Raw genomic sequence first — 22,713 nt, 5'->3', positions numbered from 1 at the left:
GGTTTACTACCACATACTAAATGGATCTTAAAAATGAATCTCAAATAAAGTTGGGCCAAAGATTTTTACCTTTCTTGAAAGATTGAAATGTGTTCTTGAGGATGGTGGAGGCTTGGAAGTGCTTGGTATAATTTTTAAAACCTAAAACCACCATTGAAATCAAGAAACCAAAGAGAGGTTACTATTCATACTATTCACTAGTGAGTTTCTTGAATTTATCCACCCATCAAACCTTGATAAAAAGAGATGAAAGAATTTTCTTACCTTAGTTTAGTTGCTAGGAGGCTTTAGAATTAATTGAGTGATTTTACAAGAGCTAGAACTTGGAGTTTTTGAATTGGATTTCCCCTTTTTCTTCAATATTGCCGAATGGAACAAAGTGATGAGGGGGGGGGGGGGTATTTATACTCCTCTTGGTTGCTTCTCTTGGATGCTTTTCTAGGTTGCTTCTAGGAAGATGAGGTGATATCTTTGCAATTGATTTTATTCTCCTAGTATAGCATCCTAGGTGGATTCTTGGTTGCAAATCTTAGGGACAAATCTTAATAGCTTGCTAGGTTACAAGCTAAACTACTTGGTTAGCTTCCTTAGCACACTATTTTGCTAGCTAGCTTGATCATCCTATGGTTAGCTCACTATTTGATAAAGTAACCATGGTTACTTCCTTACCATGGTTTAGTTAGTGCGTTACGTTTATTTAATCATTTACGCGTTCGCTCGGTTACTTACACGTTCTTCGTAATACTCACTCGTAAATGGTTCGCGATGTAATTCCTTTCGTATTTATTCCTTATATTTTTATTTATCCTACTTGAATATAAATCCGTAGGATTTTAATCTCGTAATTATTTTGTGATTCCCGTAATCCTCAATGAGTCGTAAATACGGTCGTTTTTCAAAGTTCGTTTTCTTCGAAAATTAATAGCGTTTACATACACTCATTTGATACGTATAATCGTAATATCAACTCCGAAACTCATTTTCTCATGCACTACATAGTGTGGGCTCAAAAGTTTTTCCCGTCCGCCAGGGTTACTATTCATTAAACATTTTACAAGGTCTAAAAAATTCGAGTTATTACAAGTTTGGTGTTTCAGGGGCTTCAATTGTTAAAGATTTTGGCTGTGACTCCGCATTTGTTGTAGCCACATCAAACTGACTTTGAGAAGGTGCAGTGACTGTGTCTTTAGCACCAGTTTGCACAGTATGTGAACCCTGTGTATCCCCAAAGGTCTTTGGTTTCTTCTTTCTAGTATAGGTTTGGGGTGAGCTTGTGTCCCTTACCCTTTTAGCCTGTACTCTTGGTTGAGAGCTTTGTTCAATAGTTACATCCTTTTGGGAGGATGCAACTAGTAATGAGCTAATATCCTTATTAAGTACTGCAGTTTGTTGGGAAACTACAGTGTGGCTAGGCTGGGAAACACTCACCTCTCCAACCTTATCCTTAGGGTTTCTTTGATGTTCACCCTGTCCCTCACCTTTCTTACCCACCTTCACACTCCCCTATTTTGGTTTGGTGGTTTTTACAACTGGCATCTTTTGAGAGACACCAGAGGGGGTTTTCTTTGACTTGGTTTTTGAAATTTTGGATTTGGTAGCTTGGGTAGGCAACTGTTGGGTCAATGACACAGTTGCCATAGCTACACTAGAATGCAAATAAGTGTGTGAGACTGGAAGAGTAGAGACATGTGAACTTACCTCACTTACCCGAGGTGTCTCCATAACAGGAAAATAGAAGAGTGGCACCTCTCTGTGATGGTTTGCCCTGTTCAAATCTGCAATGATTCTCCTTTCTTGAACCCAACAATCTAATTTGTTGGTTGGTTTCTTGAGCACAATGTCCTCAGAGAGGTGGTTAGCAAGCATCATTAAAAATCTAGCATAGTAAATATTTCTACCCCTCTTATTTAACTCTCCTAACTTAAATCCCAACTCAAATATGACAAGATCACTAAAGTTGAAAAATTTATTAGTAACTAGCATGTAAAGCATGTTAAGCATAGAGATATTGACAGAATCAAAATTACTGATTTTATCAGAAAATACCTTAGTAACTACATCACATAAATAACTCCATTCCTTCCTAAGACCCAACCTCCTAATTTCACTTAACTTAGAAGTAGAGAGTGCATAGCCCATGGAGTTAAGCATATTAACAATGTTAGTGTCTGTGTGTAGTGAAGTTACAGTATTATTAGGAATTTTGAAACATGCTTTAAAAATGTCACTATTAACACATAATTCCTTACCTTTAATAGTAAAAGTGATAGTCTTATCAGCTGAATTATATGTTGCAGTCATCCACATCTCTTCAACAACTTCACAGTATGCAAAATCCATCATCTTATGGTAGTCACCAGATTGTTGAATCCCCTTGTTCACAAGAGCAGTGAAGTTGTTCTTATCATAAATAAATCCAGTTTGAGACATTATCTTGACGACTGGTGCCATTGTTAGAGATTAAAAACTCGCAGAGAGAGAGAGAGAGTAAGTGCTTTTGAGAAAGAGAGAAGTTAGAGCAGATGATTTGAGAAAGATAAAAGAAAAACAGTGAAAATGAATTGTGCTTTTATACTCTCTCAAAAATAAGTGTAAAAAATAATAAAGTAAAATAAAGCAACCAATAAGAATTTCCCAAAATAGTCATTTTAAAAATAAACTATAAAAATTCCATCAATTATCCGTCATGTTATACTTACTAACTGTAAGTATACTCGATGGATAATGTTCAGGAAATTAACGGCTAGGATTCAGACAATTCGACGGATGAGAATAAAAAGTTATCCGTCGAGTAATAAAATATTCCAGAAAAATAATTGATTTTATTAACAAAATGTATACCGACGGATGATCAAACTCGATGGATAATGATCATCCGTCGAGATGTAAATTTTGACTTAGCCAAAATTTCACCCAAGACTGAAAAACCAATTAAATTTCTGGATGCAATACTACTTGCAACTTATTAAAAAGAATTCAAGAGTAATTTAACATACCTAACTCACTTACCAACCTTGAAAAGGTGGATTCATCCAGTGGCTTGGTGAAAATATCTGCAAGCTGCTTTTCACTTGGAACAAAATATAGTTCCACAGTACCATTCATTACATATTCCCTTATGAAGTGGTACTTGATGTCTATGTGCTTTGTTGTTGAATGTTGTACTAGATTTTCAGTGATGGCAATAGCACTTGTGTTATCACGGAAAATGGGAATTCTTTCCACTTGCAGACCATAGTCTAGCAATTGGTTTCCCCACAAAATCTGTGCACAGCAACTGCCAGTAGCAATATACTCAGCTTCAGCTGTAAAAGTAGAAACTGAATTTTGCTTTTTACTGAACCATGACACAAGCTTGTTTCCTAGAATTTGACAGGTTCCTATTGTACTTTTTCTATCAATCCTACAACCTGCATAGTCTGCATCTGAATAACCAGTTAGATCAAAACCAAAATCTTAAAACCAAAATCTCTAGGGTACCAAATGCCAAGTTTTGGTGTTCCCTTGAGATATCTGAAAATTCTCTTAATAGCTACTAAGTGAGATTCTCTAGGATCAGCTTGAAATCTAGCACAAAGATATGTAGCAAATATTATATCTGGCCTACTAGCTGTTAAGTACAGAAGTGAGCCAACCATGCCCCTATAACTTGAAATATCCACAGACTTTTCAGTAGTGTTTAATTCAAGCTTAGTTGCAGTGGCCATGGGAGTTTTTGCAGATGTGCAATCCATTAGATCAAACTTCTTTAAAAGATCATAAATATATTTAGTTTGACTAATGAATATTCCATCACTAACTTGCTTAACTTGCAAACCAAGAAAGTAAGTTAGTTCTCCCATCTTGCTCATTTCATACTTACTTTGCATCAATTTGACAAACTTTTTGCAAACTTTTTCATCTGTAGAGCCAAAAATAATGTCATCCACATAAATTTGAACAAGTATACTAGAGGCATTAACATTTCTAAAGAACAAAGTTTTGTCTACAGTACCTCTAGTGAAGTGATTCTCTAAAAGAAACTTTGACAAAGTGTCATACCAGGCTCTAGGTGCTTGCTTCAGTCCATAAAGTGCTTTCAAAAGATATTAGACATATTCTGGAAAATTTGGATCTTCAAAAACAGGAGACTGACTGACATAGACTTCTTCCTCCAAATCTCCATTCAGAAAGGCACTTTTGACATCCATTTGATAGACCTTGAAATTGGCATGGGCTGCATAGGCTAAGAAGATTCTGATGGCTTTAAGTCTTGCAACAAGAGCAAATATTTCATCAAAATCTATTCCTTCTTGTTGACAATAGCCCTTAGCAATCAATCTAGCTTTGTTCCTGACTACTATGCCATTTTCATCCATCTTGTTTTTGAATACCCATTTGGTGTCTATTGGATTCTTCCTTTAGGCTTGGGCACCAGCTTCCATACTTTATTCCTTTCAAATTAGTTTAGCTCCTCCTGCATAGCTAAAATCCAACCAGGATCTAATAAAACTTCTTCTACCTTCTTTGGTTCTTCCTTAGAGAGGAAGCTGCTATAGAGCCATTCTTCATGAGTTGCTCTCCTTGTTTGAACTCTAGAAGATATATCGCCAATGATGAGCTCAAAGGGGTGATCCTTTGTCCATTTCCTTTGTTGATGTAGATTAGCTCTAGATGAAGATGCCTCATTGTTGTCTTGATGTGTGATTGAGTTTTGATTATTAGAAACTCCCCCTAAGTTAATGGATCTTTGATTTGAGAAAGGGGAACTTTCTGTAAGTGATCTATTCTAACTTTCAGCTTCTTTTGATGACCCGACGGATGGTGAATTTTGAGTACCGACGGATGAAGCTTGTTGTCTCCCGACGGATAAAGCAGATTGTCTCCCGACGGATGAAGCATTTTCCAACTCGACAGATGTTGAATTTTGTGCTTCATTGGTAGTGAATTTTTCTGCATTATCCTTTGATACTTTTTCTTGATCACTTTCATCATCACTGTCATCACTAACCATCTCCATTGTCAAATTTGAGGCTCTCATGGTAATCTCCATCTTGCAGTCCTTCAATATTTTTATCATCAAACACAACATGTATTGATTCCACAACAATGTTGGTTCTTAGATTGTAGACTCTATATGCTTTACCAACAGCAAATCCAATAAAAATTCCTTCATCTGCTTTAGCATCAAACTTCCCATTCTGATCAGTTTGATTTCTCAAGATATAACATTTGCAGCCAAAGACATGAAGAAAATTTAGAGTTGGCTTCTTATTCTTGAACAATTGGTAGGGAGTCATGCATTTTGCTTTATTAACCAGAGAGATATTCTGAGTGTAGCATGTAGTATTTACAGCTTCAGCCAAGAAATATGTTGGTAACTTGGATTCTTCAAGCATTGTCCTTGCAGCTTCAATAAGTGATCTATTTTTTCTTTCTACTAATCCATTTTGTTGTGGAGTTCTTGTTGCTGAAAACTCATGCAAAATCCCACTTTCTTTACAAAATGCTCTCATGATAGAATTCTTGAACTCAGTTCCATTGTCACTCCTGATTTTACTAACTTTGAAATCAGGATGATTGTTGACTTGCCTTATGTGATTGATGATGATTTCACTAGGCTCATCTTTGGACTTAAGGAAATATGTCCAAGAGAACTTTGAGAAATCATCTACAATTACTAGGCAGAATCTTTTCCTTGAGATGGACAACACATTGACTGGTCCAAACAAATCCATGTGTAGCAGTTGCAAAGGTTCTTCAATTGTTGAATCAAGCTTCTTTCTGAATGATGCTTTAATTTGCTTTCCCTTTTGGCAAGCATCACACAGTCCATCCTTAGAAAATTCCACTTGGGGAATGCCTCTAACCAGCTCTTTCTTTACAAGTTCATTCATGGTCTTGAAGTTTAGATGTGATAGCTTCTTGTGCCATAGCCAACTTTCATCTTGACTTGCTTTACTGAGAAGACAATTAATAGATTTTGTATTTGATGAGTTGAAGTCAGCTAAGTACACATTTCCTTTTCTCACTCCAGTAAGAACCATTGTGTTGCTCCTCTTGTTTGTCACAACACAGGCTTCTGAGGTGAAGGTTACTGAATTGCCTTTATCACACAGCTGGCTGATACTCAATAAATTGTGCTTGAGACCATCCACTAAGTCAACCTCCTCAATGATGACATTGTCCTTAGAAATCAAGCCATATCCCACTATATAACCCTTGCTGTCATCTCCAAATGTAATACTTGGGTCATCTCTCTCCTTGAACTCTGTGAGCAGGGTAGAACACCAGTCATGTGTCTTGAACAACCACTATCCAATTACCATAGATTCTTTCTGTTTCCCTGCACACATTAAAATCAAATCAAGTTGATTTTGGTACCCAAGTTTCCTCGGGTCCTGCCTTGTTAGCTTTCTTTTTCTGTTTCTTAGGTTTGATCTCATTTGACTTGGGGATATCAGATTCATTCTTAGTCATTTGAGTTGGACCTTTGAAACCATTCATTTCAACAGAATTATCATGCACATTTTGATTAACAGGAAATGGCATGCTATTAGTAAACATGTTATTCCAGTAGGGCATGCTAAATGGCATTTGAGACATACGAAATGCAACATAATAAGGATTAGGTGCAAATGGCATATTAGAAAATTGTGCATTCATATTCTGTGTAGACATAACATTCATAGGCATAGAAGGCATGGCATTCATGTTGGGAAAAGGAGGTGGCACATATATGGAAGTAGGCATGACAGTTTTGCAATTAAAAGACAGATGATTTACACTACCACACTTAACACGGATTTTTCTTGGAGCATACTTATCAGGTGTGTAGTTGTTATGTTTGTTAATCCCCACTTTACCATATCTATTGTTTTTCCTTTTAGCCTCTGTTTTAACCTCAATCTTTTCTAATCTGTCATTCAATTGCTTGATAGACAGATGACCAACATTCACTTTCTTCTCCTTCTTCACTTGACTAGATTATCCTGAAATGAAATTTTGGAGACTGATCCATACTTTTCATTTAACTTGACAAGTTTGGCTTTACTCACAGGTTTGCTCACAGCCGACGGATGAGGATTTATATCACTCGACGAATAATCCTTTTGATTATCCGACGGATGACTCTCATCATCCGTCGAGTCCACATCTGTTAGCAATCCTTCAACCAAATTGGATTCCAGCTTCTCCTTATTCTTCTTCCAGGATGCATCACAAAATGACTGAATACCTTGGACTTTGGTGATTTGAGCATGAACATCTCTAGATGTTTTCCATGCCTTAATCACCTCCTGTTCTCGTTCAAGATGCTTCTTCAAGATCTCTTCTTTCTTCAAGGACTCAGTTAATTCATCCTTAGCAATTTTACACTCAATTCTCAATTTTTCAAATTCAATAAATTGAGACATTAGCAAATTATTCCTCTCACTTAAAAAACAAATTATTTTCTTTGATTTAGCATTTTCCTTAGTAAGAGACTTAAGTGTAACACGCAAATGATATAATTCTATAGACATGTCATTTATTGCATCATTACACTCAGCTTTAGATAAATGTGCAAGGTTAGTGGTGATTACCTGATTACTTGAAGAACTTGTTTCTGTTTCATCAAACTTGGCCATTAGGGCTAGATTGACATAGCTAACATCCTCATCCTCATCCAGACCATCTGCTGCCCAGTCATTTTCTTGTGTAATGAAAGCCCTTTCCTTTTGTTTGAGAAACTCAAAATATTTCTGTTTATACTCCACAGGCTCAAACTTCTTCTTGCTGGAATCTGACTTTCTACACTCACTGGCAAAGTGCCCTGCCAAGCCACATTTGAAACATTTGAATTTTGATTTATCCACCATGTTTCTATTTGGCTTAGCTGCTCCTAAGTTCTTCTTGAACTTGAGCTTGACAAATCTTCTGGAAAGAAAAGATAGATGTTCATCAATATCCTCCATGTCATCTTGGCTCAAAGAATATTCATTTTTTGCTACCAGCCCCTTGCCCTTGTTTTCACAGTCCTTTGAAGTAGACTCAACAGCTTCTATCTTCACTTCTTTCTCTTTCTCTAACTCAGCAACCAGTGCAATGGACCCTCCTTTCTTTCTCCCTTTCTCCATTCTTTCATCTTGCTCTATTTCAAGCTTATAAGTCTTTAGAATACCATACAGTCTCTCTAGTGTAAACTCCTTGTATTCTTGTGAGTTTCTCAAGAAGACTGTCATTGGTTTCCATTCTTTTGGTAGGGATCTCAGAAATTTAAGATTAGAATCTTTGGTTTGGTAGACTCTTTCATGCGGCTTTAGAGAATTTAGTAGCTTTTGAAATCTACTAAAGATATCAGTGAGAGTTTCACCTTCTTCAAAGTGGAAATGCTCATATTGCTGAATTAGTAGCTGCATCTTATTTTCTCTAACTTGTTCAGTGCCATCATAGATAATCTGAATTGTATCCCAAACTTCCTTGGCAGTTTTGCAATTGATGATGTTGTCAAACATGTCACCATCAACTCCATTAAACAGAATATTCATGGCCTTCTTGTCCTTCCTGACTTGTTCAATATCAGGATCTGACCATTCATACCTTGGCTTGGGAACTGATGGCTCATTTCCAGTTGCAGCTCTCATTGGTATTTGAGGGCCTCTCTCTCTGCAATCTACATAGGCCTCATCTTGAGAAAGTAAATGGAGATACATCTTTACCTTTCCAGTGATGGTAATTATCTTTGTCCAGAAAAGGAATCTTGACTCCAACATCCTTCTTGTTCATCTTGCTGTTTGTTGTGATCTTTAAACTCTTTGTTCTTCAAGAGCTTGCTCTGATACCAATTGTTAGTCCCTAACAATGCAACAAGAATTACAGAAGGGGGGTTGAATGGAATTCTTGAACATTTTTCAGAAATATAAAATGTCCTGACTTAAGATATATATGACAATGTTTTGATTTGCAAAGTACGGCATAACAAGTTAAATATGAATCAAAACACAAAGTAATAAAAACACAAGTCTTTAAAACTTTCTAGTGGATTAGAAAGTATCCACCAGAGATATATAAATATATCGAGAGAACTCTGTGAAGCTTGAATAGCTCACAGCTGCTTACAAAATAAGAACAACTAAACTTACAGAGAAATGCTAAGAATGCAGCTTACAAATGTTTCTTTGAGAATTTACTTGCTTAGTCTTCTTATTATTCTAATTGATACTCTTGGTTTATATATATCACCAAGATTACACAGTAATAAGACAAGATAATAAAACAAAACCTATCAAGTCTAATACTATGCTACTTCATTACTCTATTCCAGCATCTTTGAATAACTTCATAATAGCATGGAAATGACATTACTTCTTTGTTCTCAAAAACCCAGTTGAATAGGCTTCCACATTCCTTTTGCATACACTCGACGCATGTGACTGTGTTGTCACTGTCAACGGATGATTGAATTGATTATCCGTCGGGTACATGATCATCTGTCGGGTTGCCTTGTTGATCATCCGTCGAGTAGCATTGTTGATTATCCGTCGGGTAGCTATTTAGCACTTGACTTCATTTCATTTATGCATAATTACAAGACATCATCTATGTACAATTAATCAACCTATTTTGCATATCTAATTAAAGTCAACATGACTTATATGCTACTACAGAATCTAAACAAGGTGTATGCAGAAATGTGCTACAGACTTATTGTTACATAAGCTACTCACTCGATGGATGTCAAATCCTTATCCGTCGGGACTATATAGAGTCATCTGTCGGGACAATATTTACTTATCCGTCGAGTGCTACATTTTTCACTATGTTAAATCTACTAAGGTGTTTTGTTAATGAATTCATCAAGTTCATAACATATCCACAACAACAACATTTTCCAAGGAAGTCATAATCTTTTAATTTATGTCTTCTTCCTCCTCACATTTATTTTTCTTTCCTTTATTAATTTCCTCCTCCTCCTCGCACTTACACTTCTTACCCAAGTTAATCGGACTCGGGTACGAAGAGTCGGACACGACCCATATCCGGGTGTCGGATTTAATTTTCTGAAAATTTTAGGACACGGGACACCGTTCGAATTTTGGACACGGGTACGGAGACACAGCATGTTTTAATTTAAATAATATATATATATATATATTAAGCTTTTTTATTGAAAACATTTATATTAAGTAAAATATTTAAAGTTATTCTCCAAATTAGTTTCAATGGTTTTATAAATTAATTCCGTAGGTAGATAAAATTAAATAGTTTTTTGTTGTTAAAATGTTGTATCACAAAAAAAATATTGTATCAGGGGCATAACTTTCTATGTACATCAATTATTGCTTCTAAGATAAGCATTCCAGTTGTGTCCCATTACTTCTTTAAAAAAGTATTGTTAAATGAACCTGGACAACAGATGGTCCTGATTCATTCCACAAACACACACACACACATATATCTCTGCATGTGAAATCTGTACAAAGAAACAAGACGTGTTGACTTCTTGTTCCTCGGTAAACACGCCTCTCTTCTTTTTCATCTTTCTATCCCCACCCACCCCATCTTTTCCGTTTCATTTTCATCAGATCTGACGGAAATATTTCTGTGTAAATATATATATATATATATATATATATATATATACTTGACCTGCAAACATGTTATAACAAGCTTCATATCATTAATAAAATTTCTCCGACAACTTAAACTTTTTCCGGTCACTGGCAAAATAATTCAGGCGACGATGAAGGATCTGTTTTCACACATAAGAATCCGGCACGTATCCCGTGTCGTGTCCCGTATCGAGTCGCGTCGACACGGGTACGGTCGCCTATTCCGGCGAGTCGGAGTAACGTAACTTCTTACCCTTAGCTTCACCTGCACTATTAGGTGTTTCATGTTGAGATGGCGTAATTGTCACAAATTGAACATCATTGTCATTGTTTAAACTGTCCAAATTAACATTGTTCACTATTACTAAATCATCGATATCGTCAAGTGTCCAGTCCCCAGAACTTATATTATTCCTTTGCTTATTTTTCTCCTTAGCTGTTACAGCTCCGACACCAGTTGCTCTGTCTTTAGCAAATACTCCCTTCGTCCCAATTTATCTGTCTTGTTTGACTTTTGATGGTCAAATTGACTCAACTTTGACCGTAAATAAAAACTCATTCTTTCATTATTTTGAAAAATTAAAATATAAATATAAAAGTAGATTAAACATACTTTCTAATTATATAAATTTTACAAGTATTTTCTATATTATACTATATGAAATTTTCGGTCAAAGTAAGGTCAATTTGACCGTAAAAAGTCAAATAAGACATATAAATTGGGACATAGGGAGTAACTCTTCTAATTCATTATAGTATAAAATTGGTTTTGTTTTCCACTTCAGTGCATCAGGTTTTACCTAAAAAATTAAACATAGTTAAGCAGCACTAGTATAACTCGATAACAAAATGCATCAATCAATAGCATTAATTACTTACAACAATTAATTGATCTCAAACATCTTTTGTCGCTTCAAACAACCTTGTTTCTGAATTCCAAGAAAATCCACTCAAGCCTACTCCACGAAATAATTCATAACACTGGGAGAAGTGATCTTTCAGAGTTTTCAAACGATTATTTAAGTGATCTTTATTCAGTTCTATGTTCAATTTTTGCCGAATCTCAGATACCAGATTAACATAAGCTTAAGAAGTGAAAGTTTCGTCAATCCTATGGCCTTCATATTGCTGATTCAATATGGAGTAGATAAATACACTGTCTATGACAGGAGTCCATTTCAATTGTTCTCTCTTTACTGCATCTCCATCCTTCACTTCTTGGCCCATCTGTTATAACATAAGAATATCTTATAAAGATTTACAAGTATCATGATACTAATAATAAAAAATATAAACATAAGTGCTACTATCCTAGTAAACATTAACACAACAAAGTTAAATAAATACAACAATGCTAAATTTGGGAATAGATGAAAAAAAAAGTAATGGAACATAATATATATAAAGAAAACTAAAATTAAAAATACATATATAAATACTTCTCACAATTAAACTCGTAAAAGTTAAAAAAATCAAATTCTTTTTCAATGTCTGAGATTAATCTTAACAAAATATCTCATCAAAATTAACATCTACTCCTCCATATCTAATTCGTTCTCTTGTTAATGCGCTACATAATTGGTCCACATAGCATTTGCCATTTTGTTTCTTAATACATCAGCAATAGCACCATCTTCACTCATTTCCCTTGGTGCAACAAATGTTATCTCAGGATCCTCATTTTCTAACTCTTTCATTACTTCTTCTTCAGCTTTTAGATCACGATCTTCAACTTGTAAAATGTTATGTAGGATGCAACAAGCAAAAAATATGTATGATACGAATAAAATGGCTCAGTTGTGCTTCTAATAATTGAAAATCTTTCTTTCAAAACACCTAATGCACGTTCAATAGTATTCCTTAAAGATGCATGACGGTGATTAAACAACTCTCTTGGATTCTGAGGTCCACGAGTCAAATATTCTTTCAGATGATAACTGACACCTCTAAATGGAGTAATCAATCCTTTTCTATGAGACATGCCCGCATCAACTAAGTAATATTTACCTATATAAAAAAAATAAGAATTATAATATATACAATTTAAAAAGTAGGACTAACATTCACTATTTATAACAATCATTACCACTGGGAATTATTAATTTATCGTCTCTAGACAATGCATCTTTGACTATTCTTGATCTGATGCAGTGCCTTCCCAACCACACAAAAATATGTAAACTCTAAATTAAAGGTACATGCAACCAATACATTTATTGTTGGATATCCAATCCGACTATGATATCTCAGAATATCTTTGTTAGGCACTCTAAAACGGACATGTGTTCCATCAATAGCACCGACACAATCCTGAAATATATAGAATTATTTTCCTAGAGTACAGAATAAGAAGAAGGTGGAACAATGACCTTTGATTGAGAGGCTCGGTTTATAAAATTTACGATGCTTGTAGAAAGTAGATAAAGATGAGTATTTTTGAATAATTGAAAAATTGGATATATGATTAGTTCCCTTCCATCCTATTCTTTCCAATTTTGGAGAGAACGTTTTTATGTCAAAATCAATCATATCTTCTCTTCCGTTGTGTTGTTTCTGCTTCCATTGTCAAAAAATCTATTGGAACATAGTCAGAACATAAAATTTTAAAATTTTCCATCCAAATCTTTTCTCTTCTCTTCTATTCTCAACTCGGGAGCACAATGTTAAAATCTAGGATTTGATAATCATCATGGTAAGATTTAATATTAAATGTTTAATATTGTAAAATTTGTAAAAGAGAAACTCTAATCACACATAACCCACTTATAAATTAAAATAAGAGTCATTTTTTTTTGCTAAATAAAATAAGAGTCATTTTAATTCAAAAGATATAATTTAGTACAACTCAAAAATAATAAATAAAAAAATAAAAATTTCCTGACAACACATTTCGATTTTTATGTGACAATCCATAAGCCAATCTAAATACAACTAAAACTGAATAATTATTTTAAAATTATTAACTCTCACTCTTCCGTAACCATCTACTGAGGATTATTTCTCTGAAAATAAAGAAAATAAATAATAAACCGTGAACTGAAAGTTTAAATACGGATATGGAACAATAATTAAAATGAGGTTTTCTACGTTTTTATGTTTATCTTGCAAAAATATGATATTTTTTGTAGTTTTTATTAGTAAAAATACGATTTTGTTTTGTTCAATATCCGAGTTTTCTAAGCCGACACTTTGGGCCGGAGCTTACGTATGATTTAGTTCTTGCATGCATAAACATTTCACTTTGGGCCTCGGGCTTACCTAGTTTCACAAACAGCATAATCTAGCATTTTCTTGTGTGGAGTGTGAAACTAGTTAAAATATAAATTAGAAACTTATTTAACAAGGAGCCACAACCGCCAAGCTAGCTATTCTAATATGCATTTTACTTTGTTTAGAGGGGCATTACAAGCAATTCTCAGCTAAAGAGCTTCAATATATCGTGTAACAGAACTTTGAAAAACTTCTGTTCTAAGCAAAGTGATGAGATCAATTACTCTAATTACCACTATGGCACTTCTGTACGAGTAACTCATTTTCGAATTCTGAATCTGCGTTGGAGGATGTTCTTCCTTTTTATAAATTTCCTGAAAATAAACACACACACATAAAAGCATACTCCTCTCATAATCTGTATATCTGCGGAACAGGTTCAGAAATCAGGAGATGGCAAAATTCGTGGATATATATTTGCACATACTACTAAATTAATGTGTGCAAATGTAGATAATAGACTTGAATGTACTGCACAACATACAATGCATGTTGGAAGGGTGTAGACAAATTAACTAAAGGTATGCAACACATTGTGTCCATAATGTTAGTAAAGATTGATTCTATTCCTAATGTTAATAAGGATTGCTTCCAATGATCGGAAAAGAAGAAATAGAAAAGTGATGCTTCCTTTCAAACAGTCCGGGTAGGCTGAAATTAAATACCATGACTGCAAATTCAGCAAAGCTTTACAGCTAATATGCCAATGCGACCTCAGATTATGGCCTTCTGCTTCTGCTTCTGCTTTATCTTGGATTTGAAGGTAAACTATAACTTTTAAGATAATCAAACAACGAGCGGCTAATTTTGCGAAACTTCATGTAGTTCTGATATATTTTTTTTAAAATACAAGGAATATAAGTCCGAGTCCCCTGCCCCGTGCTACAAACTTGGATGGTCAACAAAGATTAATTTGTTGGTGCACCTTGAATCTAATCTTATGTTGTAAACCAAAAATACCCCAGGTGGCACACAAAAAGTTGTATTAGTATGAGTTTCGTATGTGCCAGTAAAAATTTATCTAGTAATTTAAAAGATTTTCAACAGATGCATCTATGTTGGTAATTCAATCTGCAAACAAAGAATTACAGATACAAAACATTTCTATACGTTACCCCTGTTCTAAAAATAATACTGTTTCTTCTCATCAACTCAAAGATAAACTACAAGTGTGAACAATTTCATATCCAGTTTAATACTCCCTCTTTCCCATTGAATTCTATACATTACTTTTTCACACGTTTTTCAATATTCATTTAAAATATAACTCCATAATATTTTTTTTAATTTTTTTTTCCTGAATAAAAGTTTTATGTTTAAACTTTTATTAAAAAAAAATTAAAAAAATATATTATAAAACTATACTTTAAAACTTTTATTCAGGAAAAAAATTTTAAAAAATATATTATAAAACTATACTTTATAAGACAAGAAGCCACATGCAAAAGAAAACTTAGCTGGCTCTCTCCTGGTTGACTACCATCTGAAGATACCTTAGCAAGAATGGAGCCTTGATCCAAGGCTGAGCTAGTTGCCATGCAACTATATAAGCACCTTTCAACCCCTTAGTATATCCATATTCTCTTCATAACATAAATCGAAAGATATTTGAAAAGGTACTAAACATATAGAGGCGCATATAAAACAATCCAAGTGGCAAGATGGATAGAAGAAAGGCATTCATTGTAGTAGCCCTTCTTCTAGTTTTCGTCTCTATGGAAGCTGCCACTGTTCTAGCTCAAGGCAAAGGAAATGATGATGGAGACAATGGTAAAGGTAAAGAAAATGGCAAGGGGGATGACAAAGGAAGCGAGGGAGATGGTAAGAGCGGTGATAGTGGAAAGAGTGACGAGAAAGAGAACAATGGGAAAGGGAAAGGTGATGATAAAAAGGAAAAAGATAAGGATGCTGCTGCTAACAAATATGACAAAAAGGATTCAGTGGCAGGGACGGGGCAGGAACGAGGTCTATGCAAAAGTAAAGGTTCATGTTACAACACGACCCTGACCTGCCCATCTCAATGCCCCGAGAGGAAGCCCAAAAAGAACAAGAAGAACAAGGGATGCTTCATCGACTGCAGTAGCAAGTGTGAAGCCACATGCAAATGTAATTACATATTTCTCATCTCTTTATCTTTTTCATATTGTGTAACCTGCATACTGAGTGCTAATAAAGTGTATATCTTTTGGCAGATAGGAAACCTAAATGTGATGGATATGGTTCTCTGTGCTACGATCCCAGGTTTGTTGGTGGTGACGGAGTGATGTTCTACTTCCATGGAGCTAAGGGAAGTGACTTTGCTGTTGTCTCAGACAACAATTTACAGATCAATGCTCACTTCATTGGCACTCGACCGGCAGGAAGGACACGTGACTATACATGGGTTCAAGCTCTCTCAATCATGTTTGATAGCCATACTCTTGTCCTTGCAGCAAACAGAGTTGTACAGTGGGATGATAAGGTTGACTCTCTTACTGTGAAATGGGATGGGGAGGTCATCAGCATCCCCACTGATGGAGAGGCTGAATGGAGGATCAATACCGAACAAAGAGAAGTTGTCATTGAAAGAACCGATGACACTAACACAGTAAAAGTCACTGTTACTGGACTAGTGGAGATGGATCTAAAGGCAACTCCAATAGGTGAAAAGGAAAACAAGGTTCACAACTACCAACTACCATCCGATGACGCTTTTGCTCACTTGGAGACACAATTCAAGTTTTCTAACCTCTCTGATCTTGTTGAGGGAATTCTGGGAAAGACTTTCAGACCAGGTTATGTGAGCCCAGTAAAGAGAGGAGTGCCCATGCCACTAATGGGAGGGGAGGACAAGTACCAAACCCCGTCTCTTTACTCTCCTGTCTGCAATGTCTGCAGGTTCCAGAGACAATCGTCTGTTGCTACAATGTAGTTTTTCTACACACCGATAACAATCATGTGATCTTCTTCATTGTGTGAATAAGGGCCATAAATGTTTGCCCAATTATGATCATGTAATTTTACTTATTATGTTTATTAAAGGGTTCTGAGAAATGAATTAACTTTTTACTTTATTGATAGTTTCAGATAATTGATCATAATTAACGGGTATTTAATTATGATTGCTTTTGTACCAAGGCCAACCATTTAGATTATATGAGTAGTCCTCCTGCCTGCTTCACAAGTGATGAGTCCTGTCCCGTGGTTACATTGTAAGAACTAATGCATACATTTTCTGCATGTGATATATTTATATGTAGTCCATATATTTATAGCAAATATAATTGATATATTTATATGTAGTCCATAAAATAATAATTATTAAAATAATAATAACAATCTCCCACTTGGACTTCATATGAATCCATAATCAATTATACAAAACTTTAGTGCGCAAATTTATGCTATTTATCGTCATTAGATTTTACCAAAACAATTCGGTCCGTCTACTATATATGCATAAGATTCTGGCGGCATTCGTCACAAACTTTACGTGACTAAACCTTACAGGGTCACCACACAAATATATTCAACGACATGTATCAATGCATGGATAAGTGGCATGGAGATTACATATAATGTGATATATATAATGTCCATTTCCAACTAGTCCTTAGTTAATCTCTAAAGAGATTGATTCCAATTTTTCCAACTTAATGTTAAACCACATAGGAAAATTAAACAAAAGTAGAGTGACATTTAATAAAATTCCATCAACTGTATTCTACAGAATATAAACAACTCAATGTTTATTACATAAAACACCAAAATATTAAACTCTCACTAAACCAAAGTATCACATAAGGTAACACCCATATGAGCAGTATGCTCGTGAAAAACCTTAGGTGTTAACGCCTTAGTGAGCGGATCCGCAATCATGGAGTTAGTGCCAATGTGTTCAATCGAAATATGTCCACTCTGAATCTTTTCTTTAACAACTCGGAACTTAATATCTATATGTTTTGCATCTGTAGTGCTCCTATTGTTGTTTGAATACTCCATTGCTGATTTATTATCACAAAATATCTTTAATGGTCTTTCAACACCATCAAGAATACGCAAACCAGTTACAAAGTTTCGCAGCCATAAAGCTTGATTGGATGCCACAAAACATGCTATATATTCTGCAGCCATGGTGGATGAAGCTATGAGCGTCTGTTTGGCAGACCTCCATGAAATCGCTCCACCAGCCAATTGATTAACATAGTCCGAGGTAGATTTTCTTTCATCTTTGCATCCTCCAAAGTCAGAATCTGAATATCCAATAATTTCTAGATGATCTGATTTCCTGTATGTGAGCATATAGTCTTTTATTTTCTTCAAATACCGTAAGACTCGTTTCACTGCTTTCCATGACTCCATTCCCGGATTACTCAAATATCTTCCCAACATTCCAACAATGAATGCTATGTCAGGACGAGTACAAACTTGAGCATATATTAGGCTTCCCACTGCCGATGTATATGGTATCCTTTGCATTTCCCTTATATTAAGTTCATTCTTGGGACACTATTTGAGACTAAATTTGTCTCCCTTAGACACAGGTGTATCCATTGTTGTACAATCTTTCATGTCATACCTTTCCAGGATCTTTTCGAAATAGCTCTTTTGTGACAATCCAAGAATATCTCGAGAGCGATCTCGATGTATTTGAATTCCTAATACAAAATAGGCGTTACCAAGGTCCTTCATCTCAAATTTACTAGTGAGAAATTTCTTGGTATCGTGCAATAAGCCTATATCATTAGTAGCAAGTAAAATGTCATCAACGTATAAGAAAAGAATGATAGATTTGCTTCCACTGAACTTGTGATATACACAATGTTCCACCAAGTTCACTTCGAAACCATATGATGTGATTACATGATGAAATTTGTGATACCATTCACGAGAAGCCTGCCTGAGACCATAGATGAACTTCTTTAATTTGCAAACCATAGTCTTTGGATCTCCAATGATAAAGTTTTCTGGTTGCACCATATAAATTGTCTCACCAATGTTTCCATTGAGAAACGCCGTCTTCACGTCCATCTGATGTAGCTCTAGATCATAATGAGCCACAAGTGCCATAAAAATTCTAAATGAGTCTTTAATGGAAACTAGAGAGAAAGTCTCATTGTAGTCGATACCTTTCTTTTGAGTGAATCCTTTAGTAACTCGATGAGCCTTATATCTTTCGATGTTACCACTCGAATCCCTTTTGGTTTTAAATACCATTTGCAACCAATAGGTTTTGAGCCTTTAGGCAACTCGACAAGATCCCAAACGTCATTGTCTTTCATAGATTGCATCTCTTCATTCATGTCATCAATCCACTTTTGAGAGTTAGGACTCTGCATGGCTTGTTGAAGATTTACAGGATCATCTTCCCCAATGCCAATTCCATCTTCATGTTCTTGTAGAAAAATAACATAATCATCTGGAATTGCGCTCTTTCGCTCTCTAGTGGATCTCCTTAGTGGCACTTCTTGTGATTCATGAGGTTGTTGAGTTTGCTCAATTGGTTCCTCATGGGGAATTTCAGTGTTGTCTTGAACCAGAGGGCCTTGAACAATGATAGGTACCATAATCTGATCATTGCACTCGGCAGAGTCATAAATAGGATCACGACTATCTTCTTCAATGACAATACTTTTACCTAAATCTTCCCTCCCAAAATCAACATCCTCAAAAAATCTTGCATTATCAGTCTCAATGAAGGATCTAGTAGCGGGATCATAAAATTTAAATTCGCGAGTACGTTCCGGATACCCAACAAAATAGCAACTGACCTTCTTAGAGTCAAGTTTTTTTATTCGGCCTATATGACCTTGCCTCAGTTGGACAACCCCAAATATGTAAATGCCTAATACTAAGTGTTTTCTTAGTCCAAAGTTTGTAAGGAGTTTCGGCCACTGCTTTAGTTGGAACTCGGTTAAGGATATAAATTACACCATTCATATTTGGTTTTCCTGGCATAGTGTACTGAGGGACAATTCCACACTCCTTTAGGAAGTTAGCAAAGGGTCCTCGACATTACTCACCTGATCCATCATATCTACCGTATTATTCACCACCACGATCAGATCTGACAGCTTTAATACGACTGTTTAGTTGAAGTTCAACTTCAGCTTTATACTCTTTAAATACGTCCAGAGCTTGTGACTTCTCATGTATCAAGTATAGATAACCATACCTAGAGTAATCATATATGAACGTGATAAAATACCGTTGATCTTTCCAAGAGGTTGTAGGGAATGGTCCATATATATCGGTATGAATCAGTTTCAAGACACTTGTAGCTCTATTGGCACCTTACTTTCTCGAGTTTGTTTGTTTTCCCTTAATGCATTCAGCACAGACTTGAAAGTCACTTAAATCTAAGGGATAAAGGATTCTATCATTCACAAGTGATAAGTGGATTTTACATCCACTTGGAATGCTTTATTACAAGCTTAAATTGGTGTTTTGGACTCAAGTTGTTGGTATTTTGATGTGTTTTTGTGTTATTGCATTTCAGGTATCAGTTAAATGAAGAAAGGAGCTTTTAAAAGAAATATGATGAAAAGTGATCAGATTTGGAAGCCAAGGCCATTGTCAAGTTGTAGAGAATCTCATTAGCTTCACGTGGGCAGTTGAATCGCCTAATTCTAACGAGTAGAAGTCAAGTTATGGCCAAAATAAGATTCATCAGAATTTTCTAGAAGCCGCCCACGCGGCCGCGTTAGAATTGCAAGCGACCGCGTGCTGACACGCGGCCGCGTCAGACCCGCACGCGACCGCATGCTGATGCACGGCTGATTTCGCCGAAAAGCCTTTTTTGAGTGGAATTTGATAATTTTAAGGGTACAGGTCCACTAGGGGCTTATATATACTTAAAAAAAGGGTTTTCATCATCCGAGAAGATTGAGAGATCAAGGAGAAGACCTAGAAGCACAAAACAACTCCGAAAAAGAAGATCTTGTTTTCTACTTGTGATTCTTTGAAATAGTTGATACTTGGATGCTCGTTTTTGATTTGTTCTTGAACCCTAGCACTCTTATGTTGTTATTATCATGCTTTTATTGGAACCCGTGGTGATGATGAGTTCGATTATGAACTAATCATTATCGTGGGATTCTAGCGGATTTACTTATGGATTTCAATAATTAATTTGTTTCGATATCTTTGTGTGTGGTGATTGATTGATATCCTAGTGTTGGTTGTACTTATTCGTCTTATGTGTGTAGCTAACATATAAGATAGCGTGTTAATCTCTATTGAAGCGACAGTGAATATAGAGGTTTAGAACTTGCCATGCTAACATAGGTTCATGTATTTGTTATGCATGATTCGTAGGTAATTTTAACCATCTTACTTGCCCTATGTAATCACGATAGATAACTTGCGCATTAAACCGTTATGTTTTCAATTCTTATAGACATATAAGGACTAAGCATAATTGGTGTCTATTCAACTTCTATCTCTTTTGTGGATGCTTGGTAGTAGGGTATTCGTACAACGAAAGTTGGCGTTTACTAGTTTCGTGTTATCTGATTAGTGTCATCACCATTACATGCTAAGTTTAAGAACAATAAGGCTATTGAATGAAGTATTTAATGAAGTTAGAATCCCATGTTTGTCATATATAGTAATTCAACCTCAATTCTCTTAGTTAATGTTATTTAGTATAATCTCTTAGTTTAATAAAAACCCAATTTGTTATTTGTCTTAGCATTGAGCGATAACCATACATTGTTGCATAGGTGCATAAATTTAACTTAACCTAAACCAGTCTCTGTTGGGAACGAATCTGATTTATATCTTATACTACTTGCGAACGCGTATACTTGTGTGAATATTAACGCGTGTTTTCGCCCTAACAAGTTTTTGGCGCCGCTGTCGGGGACTCGGTGTTAATTTTTAGTTTATGTGCTTGTCATCAGTGGTCGTTAAAGTTCACTGACTCGGATTCTTTTACTTTCACGGTTTATTTGTTTGTGTTTCAGGTACTCAGTACAATGGGAGATCCAGCAGCACGAACGAAAGCCTTGATGGATTTTTCTCAACCCAAGACCAATGACATTCAATCTAGCATTGTCCGCCAGCTATCACAGCTAATACCTTTGAGATCAAGCCTGGCATAATTCAATGGGTGCAGAATTTAATCCAATTTGGGGTTCTCCAACTGAAGATCCTAATATGTACAATAGGGATTTCATTGAGATCTGCAACACCTTCAAGTTTAACGGTGTTTCTGAAGATGCTGTGAAGCTGAGACTATTCTTATTCTCTCTGAAGGACAAGGCTAAGAGCTGGTTATACTCTCTACCAGCTGGTTCGACTACTACTTGGGAAGATCTTGCTCAGAAGTTTCTTACTAAATTCTTCCCTATGGCGAAGACAACTGCACTCAGGAATACCATTACTCAATTTACGCAGCAAACGGGAGAATCGCTATGTGAAGCTTGGGAGCGCTACAAGGAGATGCTTAGGAAGTGTCCTCATCATGGAATGCCTAATTGGATGATCATCAATTATTTTTACAATGGGTTGGGAGCACAGTCCAGACCCATGCTCGATGCAGCATCAGGCGGAGCATTATGGGCAAAGAGCTATGTGGAAGCTTATGATCTAATTGAACTGATGGCTGCTAATGAATATCAGCATCCAACCCAGAGATGTCCACAGGGCAAGGTAATAAAAGTTCTTGAAGTGGATACAACTACGGCTATCACTGCTCAACTAAAGGCGTTGTCTATGAAGATCGATTCTCTGGCTAACTATGGTGTTAAGCAGATAATTAGTGTTTGTGAGCTGTGTGCAGGTCCGCATGTGACGGAGCAATGCGCTATATCTAGTGACTCAACTCAGTTTGTGAGCAACTTTCAGAGATCGCAGCAACCAATTCCAGACATGTATCATCCTGACAACT

General features: G+C 35.8%; 1 protein-coding gene and 1 non-coding gene across 2 annotated transcripts; one reads left to right on the top strand and one right to left on the bottom strand.

Annotated features, from left to right (window-relative positions):
- The first annotated feature begins 15,420 nt into the window (after positions 1-15,420).
- On the top strand, positions 15,421-16,865 carry LOC141705922 (uncharacterized). Its single transcript, XM_074508788.1, has 2 exons — positions 15,421-15,947; positions 16,034-16,865. Exons 1-2 carry the CDS (start codon positions 15,503-15,505, stop codon positions 16,750-16,752), a joined length of 1,164 nt encoding a protein of 387 aa, XP_074364889.1. The 5' UTR covers positions 15,421-15,502; the 3' UTR covers positions 16,753-16,865.
- Positions 16,866-22,187: 5,322 nt separating this feature from the next.
- On the bottom strand, positions 22,188-22,294 carry LOC141709219 (small nucleolar RNA R71). Its single transcript, XR_012569807.1, has one exon. It is a non-coding gene; the product is annotated as a small nucleolar RNA R71 (small nucleolar RNA).
- Positions 22,295-22,713: the final 419 nt, after the last annotated feature.

The sequence above is a fragment of the Apium graveolens genome, chromosome 2 (assembly GCF_009905375.1).
Source record: "Apium graveolens cultivar Ventura chromosome 2, ASM990537v1, whole genome shotgun sequence".
Classification (NCBI taxonomy): Eukaryota; Viridiplantae; Streptophyta; class Magnoliopsida; order Apiales; family Apiaceae; genus Apium; species Apium graveolens.
The sequence above is the reverse complement of the archived record's forward strand: the minus strand, read 5'-3'. Positions and strand labels throughout refer to the sequence as shown.

What these genes read in the sequence shown, in the direction of transcription:
- LOC141705922 (XM_074508788.1), top strand. Translation starts at nt 15,503, where the DNA reads ATGGATAGAAGAAAGGCATTCATTGTAGTAGCCCTTCTTCTAGTTTTC. An exon ending in GTGTGAAGCCACATGCAAAT is followed by an intron (nt 15,948 to 16,033) that starts GTAATTACATAT and finishes ATCTTTTGGCAG; the next exon opens with ATAGGAAACCTAAATGTGAT.